The following is a 13102-nucleotide window of genomic DNA, read 5'->3' on the forward strand; positions in this document are numbered from 1 at the left end:
TCCTGTAGTCTACATAGATTCACTAAATTCACCTTTGCTGCTAAACTTATCCCTTTAAGGGTTCAAAATGAAATTTCCCCCAGAATCAATTATTGAATATGACAAAGCATAAAAAAGGCATCAAGTGATATATTCACTTTCATTCAATCTAAATTATGTCGAAAACTGCATATTTACAAGATATTTCTGTCTGGTGTGTAGCCTATACAAATAAATTGGAAGGTTTTCCTATGCATGAGTAGAAGACATGTGGGAGAAAATGAAAAATGTGTTGCTGGACACCATCAATAGAAACACAACTATCCCATGGAGATGCAAACTGAGAAATATCCCCTTTATGACAAGAGAAATGAAAATTGCAAGGAAGAAGAAGAAGAAAGTGTCAAAGCTCATAAACCAGAACTCCCAATGAGCTGACTACCTAATTAAGATCAAAGCTGCAAGGAACAAAGTTTGAGCCCTGTCCAGAGAATTACAAGGAGGCCATCATGACAACCTCAAAACCAACCCCAAGAGGTTCTGGAAATGTCTCTGCACATAAGCCTGATAGAAACGCGGCTACAGAGCTGGTTTGTCATGGAATCCAGTCAAATGACCCCCAAAAAATTGTCGATGCCTTCAATCACCAGTTTACATCAGTATTCATACCCCCAGACACTGGCCCCTTCCCAATCCCACCACACTACATAATTACACTCAAGTGTCTCCAATAATAGAGAATAAGGATGCTGGGCTCGAAACTCGGCTTAAAAGCTATACATATAAGTCTGTTGGGCAGATGGCATTCATCCACAACTCTTAAAGGAAGCTCATGCCCAATTAGTGCTGCCACTCTCAAGGCTCTTCCAAAAGTCTATTGATGCTAAAGTCATACCATTGAAATAGAAAGTTGCCATATCTTGCCAATACACATAGGAGGAGACAGGAGCAAAGCTCCCAATTATCAGCCAGTCAGTGCTATCTCTGCTGTTGAGGAAATCCTAAAAGGTGTTGTGAATGCTGCTATTCTCAAGCATTTGGCCACAAATAGCTTTCTATCAAAACAGCAACATGGATTCCAACCAGGTAGATCAGTTGAAACAAATCTGCTGGACTTTGCTTAAGCCCTTGATAAAGTCTGTCATTGAAAGCTCCAGTTGAAACTGGAGGCAATTAGAAGTGAAGAAGGTGCCGTGGACTGGATAACGTCTTTCTTTAAGGAAAGAAGCAGGTCAGAGTTTTTGGGGAAGGTGGTAGAGCTTACTACTCTGAAATAGCAGAGGTCTGAAGCGGGGTATCTCAAGGAACTGTTTTTGGGCCTATACTCTTCAATGTCTACATTAACAACACTCCAAGAAATGTTACAAATAAAATTAGCCTATATACTGACAACTTAAAACTTATTGGTCCTCTTAACACACAGCAGGGTGTGGCCTCAATATGGTCAGATCTAGACAGCTTTTACAATTTTTTTTTTTTTTATTAACAAATGGGTCACAAAAAAAAACATACAAATCTCCATATAATGCTAACAAAACAAAACTGCATATAATACCAACAAATATCAAAATAGGTCCCAATATATATTAGCGTGTATGGGATGACTCAAAAAAAGGAACACTTCAACTACTAATACACTTCCTCAGGGAAATAATACTCTCTGACTCCTCCTCTCCTCCCCCCTACTAAACAATCAATCAACATTCTAAGGATAATACATTTTTTTACAGGGAACTTAAAGGAATTCAACACTCATACTCTATGATTCATCATGCTTTCTATCATATACTGACAATCACCTCAATCAACACACAAGAAAATTTTTCTCTTTTAACATTCACTAGCATATACTCACTCCCAGATCAATCACCTTATCCATGTCTACAATACTGGTTAATACAAATACTTCTGCCAGAAGCCTGTTCCATACTTCAGGACCAATATACCTAATAGAAAATTTAAATCTGGTAGTAACTGGAACCTGTGTTCTAACTAATTTAATATTTCTAATTTCATAACTATGGTCTCTTTCATTATAAAGTTCCAAAAAACATGCAGGTAACAAATTAGAAAAAAAAATATTATTCACAAATTTACATAAAATTTAACCAAACCAAGGAATGGTAAAATTTTTAATAGGTGATACCTCAATCTTACCAAATTCTGGGACAAGTCATTGGTCAAAACTCTTACAGCTTTATTCTGTAACACACAGAGCAGATACAAATGGCTAGTGAACGTCGACGACCAAACTGTACAGTAAAACCACCATACAAGGGACACTTTTTTTGTGTTTTTTGTTAATTTCTCGTCAAGTATTCATTGTAGAACAATGAAAGTTATGCCATTGGATACATCTAAATGAGAGGAAAACTAGAGCAGAATCCGCAATTTTTTTATCATATCAATTTTTTTTAGTTTTTTTTTTTAAGAGGTGTCCCTTGATTGGGCCCAGTTTCCAATCTAGGGACAGTAACTTGAATCACATTGTTAGACCTTGTTTTTGCTGTGTAAATTATCAAGGGACACTCAATATGTTTTAAAAAAAAAGGTTTATTTTCATTTACAGGAGCAATATATGGCACTATTGCTTATAGACTACACTTTTAGACCACAAGGTTCTTCCAAAACAACTTCAAGTTTCTTCCAAAACAACTTAAAAAAAAATCAGTTAAATGTTGTGAATCACATAAATTAAGATATCTTATGCACTTTGAATCATAAATTATGTTAGGCACTGATCTAGTTAATTGGAAAACTTCCAATATCTTGGAACTTCAGAGCCCCTCTATGAGTCAACTCTGGAGGCTGGAGAAATTTTATAATGTCAGACTTACTGAACGTGGCCTTGTCCTCCTCTGCCGGGAATGCAAAGTAAGGCAAGGTGGTCTTCCTTACAAATTTGGCCATGACTTTCCCATGCTGCACTTCACTTACTCTCCCAATGTAAAGCTTCTGGCTTTTGTTCTTCTGAGTGTCACTGGGGTCCTGGAAGCTCACTATAACCCAGGATCCAATAGTCAATTTGGCGTCTCTTTCTGGTTCTTCTCTGTCAACTTCTGGTTCTGTGCCTGAGTCAGAATAACTTGAGCCTTGCAAATTGCAATCCTCAAGTTCAGCACTGGTGCTGCAGTCTTTGTTAAAATAGGTCACTAGGTCGTCATCATTTTCTTTGCTTGAATTGCTTGTCTTTATAACTTTGTTTCTGATTTGTGCCAAGCTTGTTTGGCTGATTTTCTGACCATACACACCAGTTTTCTTTCTTCTAGGATTAGCCGTTTTCTTCTCTTTGGCATAACGTGACTATGTGTTAGGTGGGAGACCGACTGGTGTGTCTACTGACATTGAGCACTTGGAACCTGATTCTTCAGATGACTGTTCCCCGGTTGTGCCAGTATCCCTTCCTCTGACACTCCGGCCGGCAGGAACCGTTAGCCTTTTTTTCTGCCACAGCCTGCTTCGTTATTGTTTCCATCTGCCAAACCCAAGGGATCCTCAGAACCAAACCTGATTTCTCTGAGATAAGAAACAAGACTGTCTTGAAGTTCACCGCAGTTTTCATCAGTCGGGTCACCAGGTGGCAGACAAGCAAGCACTATTTCTGGCTTAAATGGATAGATCCTGCACTTTTCAAAACCAGCTCTGAGGTTTGCTGGAGCATTTACTTCAATTGACCTGAGAAGAGTGTTCAGCAGTTTCAGAAACTGAGTTTTTTCCATGGCACTTAAATTTCTTCCTTGTCCCATCTTCCACTTGTCTAGAATTTCTCTCCACTTTCGTTTGAAAGGAGCAAAAAATGCAACATCAAGTGGCTGTAGAAGATGAGTTGCATTTGGTACAAGGAACTTGAAAAGAATGTTGTTTTCCTCACATAATCTGACTACTTCTGGGGACAGGTGGGATGAGAGATTGTCACCAATATGTACTTTTTTCCCAGATAGCCGACAACAGTAGGGCAAAATAATCTTTTTGAAGTAATCTTCTAAAGTGACGCCGTCAAACCAACCAGACTTTGTTCTGTTGTACCTTGCACCGGTTGGGCCGCCGATGGTCCAGGCATCATACAAATGGATTGCCCTGTAGCACACATAGGGAGGCAGCACTATACCACTTGCTGGACCTGTCATCATTAGCGAAACACTCGCTTTTGAGGAATTCATAATCTTTTCTGGATACTTTGTGCCACGTTTCACAATCACTTTTTTCTCCCCTGGCTCATCAGTCAGATTTGTCTCATCATAGTTTATGATATTTTGAGGAGGAATTCCTTCTGTGTCTTTAGCATATCCCTAAAAAAATCCCTAACCATAGCATGATTCACTTTTGCTCTAGCTCTTTTTATGTTTGAGGCCATTCTCTCTGACAGTTCGCCACTGTTTCTTTCTAGAAATTTTTCGCCCACCGCATGCCAGGAATATTGTCCTTGAATCTGCCAGATGATCTCCCTTGGCGATCTAGGTGATACTTCACAAAACACCTCAAGTCAAAAGCTGTCATGGGATAGCCCATCTGTCCACAAGTCACCAAGCTTTTCACAAGTTCTTCCTCTTGAAACTCGTCAATCTTGGGAGGTCTTCCCATCTTTAAGATTTTATGACCCTTTTTTCTTGCACTATGATGTCTATAGAGGACACTTTTTGGGATGCCAAATTTATCACCAGCTTCTCTATAAGAAATTCCGTCATCAACAGCGGCTAGAGCACGTTCTAGGGCATCCTTGTCCACCTGCTTCCTTCTTATGCTCATGTCCCTTGATTGAGCACTTTACAACCCGAAAAAGACAGATTTTAGTAAAAAATATAAAAAAATCTTAGAAACTAAACCTTTTCCTTAGAAAATTGGTAACAGTCATCCTTGGCAATATAGCTATTTGTCTAGCTAGCTCTCAGCTCCGCTTCAGTCATCCAGTTGTAGCACCAGACAACACTTCCAGACGTAAAAAATAAATCAAAATTACCCATTCTTGCTTTTTATTTTTTTTTAAACACAAAAAATCACTAAATTAAACAAAATATGGCACAATTCTATGTAAAATGAATAGGCTTACTGACAGTAATTTTAGTTTGGCAGTATCCTTAAAATTTCTCCACATATCTTGGCCTTAGCAACTTTCCTAGAAAAATGTCCCTAGATTGGGCTGAGTCCCTTGTTAGGTGGTTTTACGGTAACACAGTACAGCAAATATGGATGAATAAGAGAAAAATATAACATTCTAATAACCTTTTTAGGAAAAAAAATTTTCAGCTTTTGCAGAGTTCCAACATTTTTGGCTAATTTAGTACTTATAAATGGAATATGAACTTTAAAACTTAGGCATTCATCTAACAATACACCAAGATACCTTACAGTACTTGTCCATTTTATACTTCCATTTACTAACTCAATTTTTTCAATCGATGGACATTAATTTGCACTTCTCCCATATAACATAAACATTGTTTTCTTCTAATTAATAAGCAGTTTGTTCACTCGCATCTACCTCTCGATAATCACCGTTCCTTGTTTCATGCCATTTTCAAAATGCGCTTCTGTTTTTGCAGCCATTGTAAGTTGAGTATCATCAGCAAAAATTGGAAGTATTGCTCACACAAGGCCATCAGTGTACCTTGGAGTTGACAGTTGTTTGAGGCATCCATTTAGATCATTAATGTACACAAGAAATAATAGGGGACCCAACACAGACCCCTGTGACACAACTTGTTGACACAAATTTGTTTCCCAGTCATGTAACCATGCCCTCTCTGATATTCCTGATGATAAATGGTATGCTTACTTTGAATTGGAGTTTTCGTTTCCTGATCCCCATCTTCAGGATCAGTATGATAAAGAATTAGATGCCTTCTTAGCTTCTTTGCCGAAAACAATTACACCATGACAACTCAAGTAATAGAAAAAGCAACCCAAAAATTAAAGTGAAAGTCTTCCAGCGGCTTTGATTGTGTGGGAGCAATGCATCTAAAGAACAGAAGCCCTCTTTTAACCCAACACCTCACACTGCTAATGCAGATGATATTCACTCAATGCCCTGTGCCCTCAACATTCTGTATCAGTGACCTTACTCCAATCCCTAAGAAGGGAAAAGCAGTACCCCACTGTACCTCATTTTGGCCCATCACAGTTCCAACCTCTCTTTTTAAGCTCTCCTTACGGACAAACTCAAAGCAACTTGCTATACACCCCCACACCAATTTGGCTTCAAACAAGGAACTGGTTGTGCTGACACTCTCACTATAGTAACAAATGCTCCTATTGATGTCAATTCTGCAAGAGAAAGTCTAGTTCTTCTGGCCAAGATGTAAGAAGTGCATTTGACTCACTCATTCCCTCTGCAATGTTTTTTAAAGCTGGTAGGCGTGGACTGAACACGGATATAATTCATACACTTAGGGATATGTATACACAGCTATCCATTTGACTGAAACTTCCGCAAGATAAAAATTTGCCTCTAATTCCTAGGAAAAGACTCATACCAGTCTTAAAGGGCACTAGACAAGGTGCAGTTTCTTCCCCCAATTCTTCAATGATTAGGTCCTTCAGGCTCAAGACCAATGTCCCTGCTCTTTAATTTTGGCATCTACTAATCTGTTGTTTGTGTGCTACACAGATAATATTCTGAATCTCAGTCGTATGCTAAAGCAAAATTTTTGCTATCCTTCAAGATGAATACCTCAAAGTTGGGCTTAAGTTCAATTTGGTGAAGTCCAAAATAGTTCTTTTCAACTGGAAGAGTCTTACACCCCCACTCAAAACCCCTTGGGAGCTCAACAATTCAGCCTGCTGATCATATAGTATACTTAGGCCTTCCCATCGGGTCCTCATTATGTCAAACTAGATCTCTTCTCATAAAGCATCTTAACCATCAAATTTCAGCATCTTACACCTCTATTGTCATTTGTAAGTTCTGCTACAATTGTCATCTCTTAGCTAGTCTGTTCAGTGCAGTAGCCCTCCCCCATATATTGTACATCATCCCATTTTGAAAAATATTAAAAAAAATCTGAAAAGTCAAAAATCCGTTTTGTTTTACCATTTTGCAAAATATTTCATACATCTACCACCTTGGATCAGAAAGTCACCTATAGTTAAAAAATATAAATTGCAGAACCAGAAATAGCTATCTCTTGAGTTATTGGAAAACATAATAGAAAAGTAGAGCTGGTCATGAGCTAGGTCCACTTCTGGTGGAATAGCTTTGTCTCCTGTTGATTTATATATATATAATATATAATAAGATGTTTTATATATATATATATATATATATATATATATATATATATATATATATATATATATATATATATATATATATATATATATATATATATATATATATATATATATATATTAATTTTTCCAACTAGTTGGAAGAATTATTTTTTGCTGGGGAGAAGTTATTAGTCAACTAGTTGGCAAATTTAGATTTTTCCTATAGCCTACAGATATGCCAAATTTTCCAACTAGATGACTAAAATGTTTTGAATTATAAGGATATTGGATAGTAGCATTCTATATAAGCTTATAAACTAAATTTCTCCAATATTCAAAGGGTGGAGTCCCCCCCCCCCTTCCAAGATAGCCAAAAGTAGCTAAAGTAGAATTTTACTGATATAACTTTTGAATTGATGATTAGCTCTCTAAATAATGGGTATCTTACCTTAGCCTACCTTCATTTACTGAATGTTTCCATGACACCTGCTTTATTAATATGAATTTATAGAAAAAAAAACATCAGTAGCCTATGTTGAAGCCAGAGGGACTGAAAACATTAGCTTCACAAACCTCTCCAAGTTTTACTAGCTCTTTCTTAATCTTCAACTGAAGTTTCTTATCTGTTTTAGCTGCTGTCTTTTCTGATCCTTTCACCTTTTGTTTCTTTTCTTTTTTCCCCATTCTTTAGACTGAGTATTGTGAACAAACCCTCCTGTTAAATTTTCAAAAGATCTTACTCGCAGCGTTATCACTCTGACCATTTGGTTTTTACTAGTTTTGGGCGATAAAATTTACTAGATTGGCTTCCGTTTTACTAGATGTTGCCAAAAACGTGCGTGAGAAAGCTAGTAAATATTTTTGTCATCAAAATGAAAACAAAACTAAAAAGTAGCTAGTGCGTATTTTTTTTTATGCTTGTGTGACATCTTAATATGATTTCTTTTGGCCATTCGGCTTATTTGCCTTCAAATATGTAGGAAATGTGTTCCTATTTATTCATGAGGTCCAAACAGTTTCTTCCAGATCCCTAATTTTCGACAGGCTCGGCCTCACTCCATAGTTTAACCAACTTTTCTGAAAGTTTTTACTTTCATTATATACTTACAACTAAGCTTCACAAAAATTTCAGGTACATACACAAAAAAACACGACAACGAAAAATGAAATTCAAAGTAAAAAACAACAATAATAAAGTCCGATTCGACAGACCAAATTCGACTGTTTCAAAGCTTAACCGCCGGTCCTGCACCCGCTTCTGTTTCCCAGGGACCGGGTTCGTTCGCGTTCATCTTCCATTTTCTACATCTATCAATCGGAGCGGGCGGAATCTCCCACTCCAAAATACGTATTGTGTCTCTGAGGCAGAGTTGCTTGGAGTGCATGAAAGCTCCAACTGTGTCGATATTTAATTGGTTTCGCCCAGTCGCCTTGATAATATTTAAACTGGGAAACTGCCGCTCTGTTCCAGCTGAAGCATGGGACAAAGCACTGAGGGTCAACATAAACTTGGGGAACACTCAGAATATGGCTTTCCCACTACCATATTTCAGTTTGGTAAGCCTCTTCCAGAATGTAGGAGGACACTCTAAATCTGATTCTGATACTATTTCTGAAATAAATTCACTTCGGATTTGAATTTCCTCGTACTCACTATTAAGGTCCTCCAGCATCTTCACCCTCTCCCTTTCCTTTCTGCACTCTCTAACAGCAACATGTTTAAACCTCTGTAGAAGAGGGAAAAGTGACATAGTTTCGTTGCTCATAGCTTTCAGTGGATCCAGAAGTTCTAAAGATGTATTACCAGGGTCATCCAGTCTTATCCTAGTACGGATCTGATTATTAAGTTCAATAAGATAAGCAAGTCAGGCTTTTCGAATAGCTTGCACCCAGTGAAGTCGATCTTCCACTGACAGGCTTTCAAGGTGCAACTCGGTATTCATCCCAAGTCTAACATTTTCAAGCTTCAAAAAGTTTTCAGGACTGCTCACGCTCAGGGAAGTAAAGTTACCTTTGAGCTTCTCAGGACGAAGGAAACACAGCAGAGTAGACAAGTAAAGCTCATGGATACGTCTCAAAATGCAAAGAATCCTTGTTCCACATGACTGGAACTGAAGGTCGAATTTTGCCAGTATATACGAGGGGACGTACTAGTAGGCCTGATTCACGCCTATATCCATCGCACTTAGCAGCTTTTTGGCTTTATCTTTTGTAGAGCTGTCCGACGATGTTTGGGACAACTCTGTCAGATATAAATGGAAGGCTGGTCACTCTTAAAGTAATCTGTAAATTCTGCCTTCAAGCGACAACCAGCGCGTGTTGCTAATCTGCAGAAGTCTGTGGTTGCCAATTTCACAAAACTCCTGGAAAACCTTCAGTTCCAACTGTCTCTTAGGGCTTGCGCTTATGAAGTTGATGAGTTCCTTCACGAAAATTTCGACTTCAGCAAGGCCGTTTTTGCGCCCCATACTGACCAATGCATTATGAAGACCAAGCCCAATCATATTTTTTAATGGAACATCAACTTTCTTTAAGTACTTTGTCAGAAGATCCTTTTGCCCACTTGCAGTTGCGTCGTCCACCTTTAGTAGTGCCAGGAATTCTTCCCCCGTGGTATTCTCACTGTCTACATACTTCACAATAACAACTAGGGACTTTTATCTGATCTGTCTGTGCTTTCATCGGTGATTATTGAAAAAAGGTTCTTCTGAATAACAGATGCTAAAGTGTCCTTGCCATGAAATCCTATAACATTTTTAATAATGCAGGTCAATTTAGTTTGCTTCATTTCAGTATGTTTGGCTGTAGCTGAATCCCCAAAAGACTTTTTCAAAACGGGAACAAAGTATCAATTTTTATCTTCAGCTGCAACCCATGCTGCAAGGCTTAATTCAGCAGCTGGCACCATTCTATCACTGTTCTTTTGTTCTTGCCTTTGCTCGTTACCAACTGCTCCCTCAACTGTCAGTTGTCCCAATGCTGCTTTTACGTTCTTCTTATGAAGCTAACTAGTTGCGTGATTCTTCATGACAGTCAAACTTCTTGTCAGTTTTTGCTGACAGTATCTGCAATAGGCCTTTTTGCTTCCGTCTGGCGATTGAATAAGGAAAGGTATCAGCACTGAATCAGTCAACCACACTGGTTAAAACTTCTGTGCATAGTGCATCTTCTTAGACTTGTGACCAACAGACTTCCCACGAGTCTCTGAGTCCTCATCCAGATCGATTGTGGCAGATGTAGATGCAATTTCATCCGATTCCTGCAATACACTGCTTTCCAAAATTGTTATTGATTCTTGAACACAGTCCAGCCCAGTTTGATAATGGTGCTGATTAGCAAGATTAGCTATCCCTATAGTGTAGGGAGCCTGATAGAACCAGAATAGACAATAAAAATGAGTTGTTCATATCCTGTATCTACTGGGCAGCATTTCTGTAACTTTACAGTACATGTTACTGAATAACATAGATTGAGAAATTAGTTCTTTTGGGTTAATTTCAAATATAGGATGATAATGATATATTTAGGAAATAATCATACCATTTGACTCAGAGTTTAATGCTGTATCCAAATATAGCCATCATTTCCAGTGGAAACTCATCCTCTAGATTATATAAATCAAGCTTTGAAGGGGTACAAAGGGATTCAAGGGTGGGCTGCAGGGTTGTAAATTTGGTGGCCTATACCCTGAACTCCAAGTAAGCCAAAAACTAAACTGAAAATAGGGTTTTCTATCTGGGAATCTAGAAACTCCAGGCTTTTTAAAATTTCTGGAATTAATTTCCACCAGAAATGATTGTTATATTTGGACAGGGGATTGAATTTGGTAAAATTCCACTTTAGCTACTTTTGGCTGTCTTGGAAAGGGGCTAGGTTAGGAAAATGAAACTTTGAGGGCTGGGTCTACAGGTTATAGTAGTTCTGGGACTTTATTTTGAAGTATTTAGCTCCACTCCTTCTCTCTAGAGAGTCCTGAAATTTGCCCACATGGCAGGTGTATACCCATTGAAATTTTGACAAAAGAATATTTTACCTTAATTTTCAGTTATCAGTTTCTTTTTCTCTGGCTTTAGCTCTGAAAATGCAATTTAAGTTATTTGAGTAGAATTTAAGCCATATCAATGTTTTATTTTCAAAATTTAGGAAATGTATTAGCATATCTTTAAAACCTTATAAAGCGGGATTGAGCAAAGTTGTGAAGCTGAAAACAATTTTGTTGTAATTCATTTAAAGCAGAAAATCTATTTTGCAAGGTTTCACTTCTATAACTCATAGATTTTTAAAGGTCATCAAAGGTCAGGACCAACTAGAGGGAGAAATGGCGGTAGGTACTTTAACATACCTTACCGGGAAATATTTTAGCCTGTAGATCCATCACTGAAAGGGAGCATTACAAGGAAATACAACTAGCCTAGAGGAGACTTAATAGACGGATAAGCACAAAGGTGTCATTCCAAAAACACTTAACAGGCATTCAGCCTGCAAACATGAAACCTTTGCTCAACATACCTTTTATGACTTATCGCCTAATTATAAAATGAAAAATTCAGATCCAATAATTCCATATCTTGATTAAAAAAACAGATTTCAAAAGTGTCGAGTTTCACGCAAAAGGACTTGAGCAGTTTGTCGTGTTTTGGGACCACGGACTAAATGTCGTAGGAACAGTAAGACAACAGTCAACCGCCTCCGGTACGTTTTCCCAACAAAATGCTTTCAAACTAGGGTAAACTATTTACTAGATTTTGGCAAAAATTTACTATATTTGTTTGATTTTACTAGATCTGACCCCCATTTTACTAGACTTACAAGGTGGATATACTTTTTACAAGATCTAGTAAAATTTTACAAGGTGCAACAACCCTGCTTACTCGTGTCCGTTCTTAAAACCATTGTTGCAACTTGACAGATACCGAAGAGCGGTGCCGGTCGATGAAAAAGCGGTATTTTTGCGGTATCCTTTCTACCGAAACACGGTATAATATATGGTATATTTTGATACCCGTATATGCAAATACATCGTCACTAGTTTCAACAAAAAACTTACTTTTTAAAACCAATTAATTCCTTGCTACTTTTCTTACAAATGGATACTATTCCTTATTATTTATTTTAAGTGGTGGATTGTCCATGAACTTTGAACAAGAAAGTTTGAATAAAATGAAAAGAGACATTCCCCAGATATAAAAGGGAAAAATCGTTTCCAATGTTGAATTGGGGACTATCTGGAACTCTCGCCCGTTCTTCATCACTAATAGCTCGTCCAGACCAGCCATTCTCTAAAAAATTGGAAATAAGATAATCTACTCTTTTCTGTTTTAAACTAGATTAAACGTTTACTTTTTAATATTTGTTTCATTTTCGGCGCTTTCTCCAGAAATACTGTGTATACTGTCGCTTTTGTCCCATTTTTCTATTTTTGGATCCTCTGATGTACTGGCCTTGAAAACGAAAAAAAAAGACAAATGTGCCAGTCTATACTTCCAGTCTTCCGCAACGTTTTTTTTTAAAAGAAATTAGACTTTTTGATGCATTCCAAAAGACGAGAATGCTAGATTGAAAAGTTTTTACTGGCTCAGTAAATATGCAAAACAACATTCTCGAACCAGATGCTCATTTTTTCCCCTTTTTAATTTCAATTTTAGACGCTTTGTGCTACAGAAGCAGTTTTTACACAACTTAATTCCTTAAATTGTATTTTAAAAAATTAATGTAAAGAATGATAAAATTTGTAATGATTATTTTCTACAAATTTCAACTTTTCGAGAGAGTATATTATTTACTTGCTTTAAAAAACCCTCAGCATGGTTCGGCTTTTGATTGTTCAGAAAAATTTTATTCCTTTCCTCGCCACAAAGCAAAGAAGGTAGTGACCTCCTTGTATGCATAGATGCCCAAGACATAATTGTTTGAAACT

General features: G+C 37.5%; 1 protein-coding gene across 2 annotated transcripts in view; it reads right to left on the minus strand.

Annotated features, from left to right (window-relative positions):
- LOC148941043 (kelch domain-containing protein 4) overlaps positions 1-7907 on the minus strand; it is a 70960-nt gene extending 63053 nt beyond the window's left edge. For both annotated transcript variants that reach the window (XM_089105254.1, XM_089105253.1), the window contains exon 1: positions 7759-7907. In XM_089105254.1, the coding sequence (XP_088961380.1) occupies positions 7759-7869 (111 nt within the window). In that variant the 5' untranslated portion in view covers positions 7870-7907. The remainder of the gene's footprint in view (positions 1-7758) is intronic.
- Between the last annotated feature and the right edge of the window lie 5195 nt (positions 7908-13102).

The sequence above is a fragment of the Artemia sp. Qi Xiang Cuo genome, chromosome 19 (assembly GCF_049724085.1).
Source record: "Artemia sp. Qi Xiang Cuo chromosome 19, ASM4972408v1, whole genome shotgun sequence".
NCBI lineage: Eukaryota > Metazoa > Arthropoda > Branchiopoda > Anostraca > Artemiidae > Artemia > Artemia sp. Qi Xiang Cuo.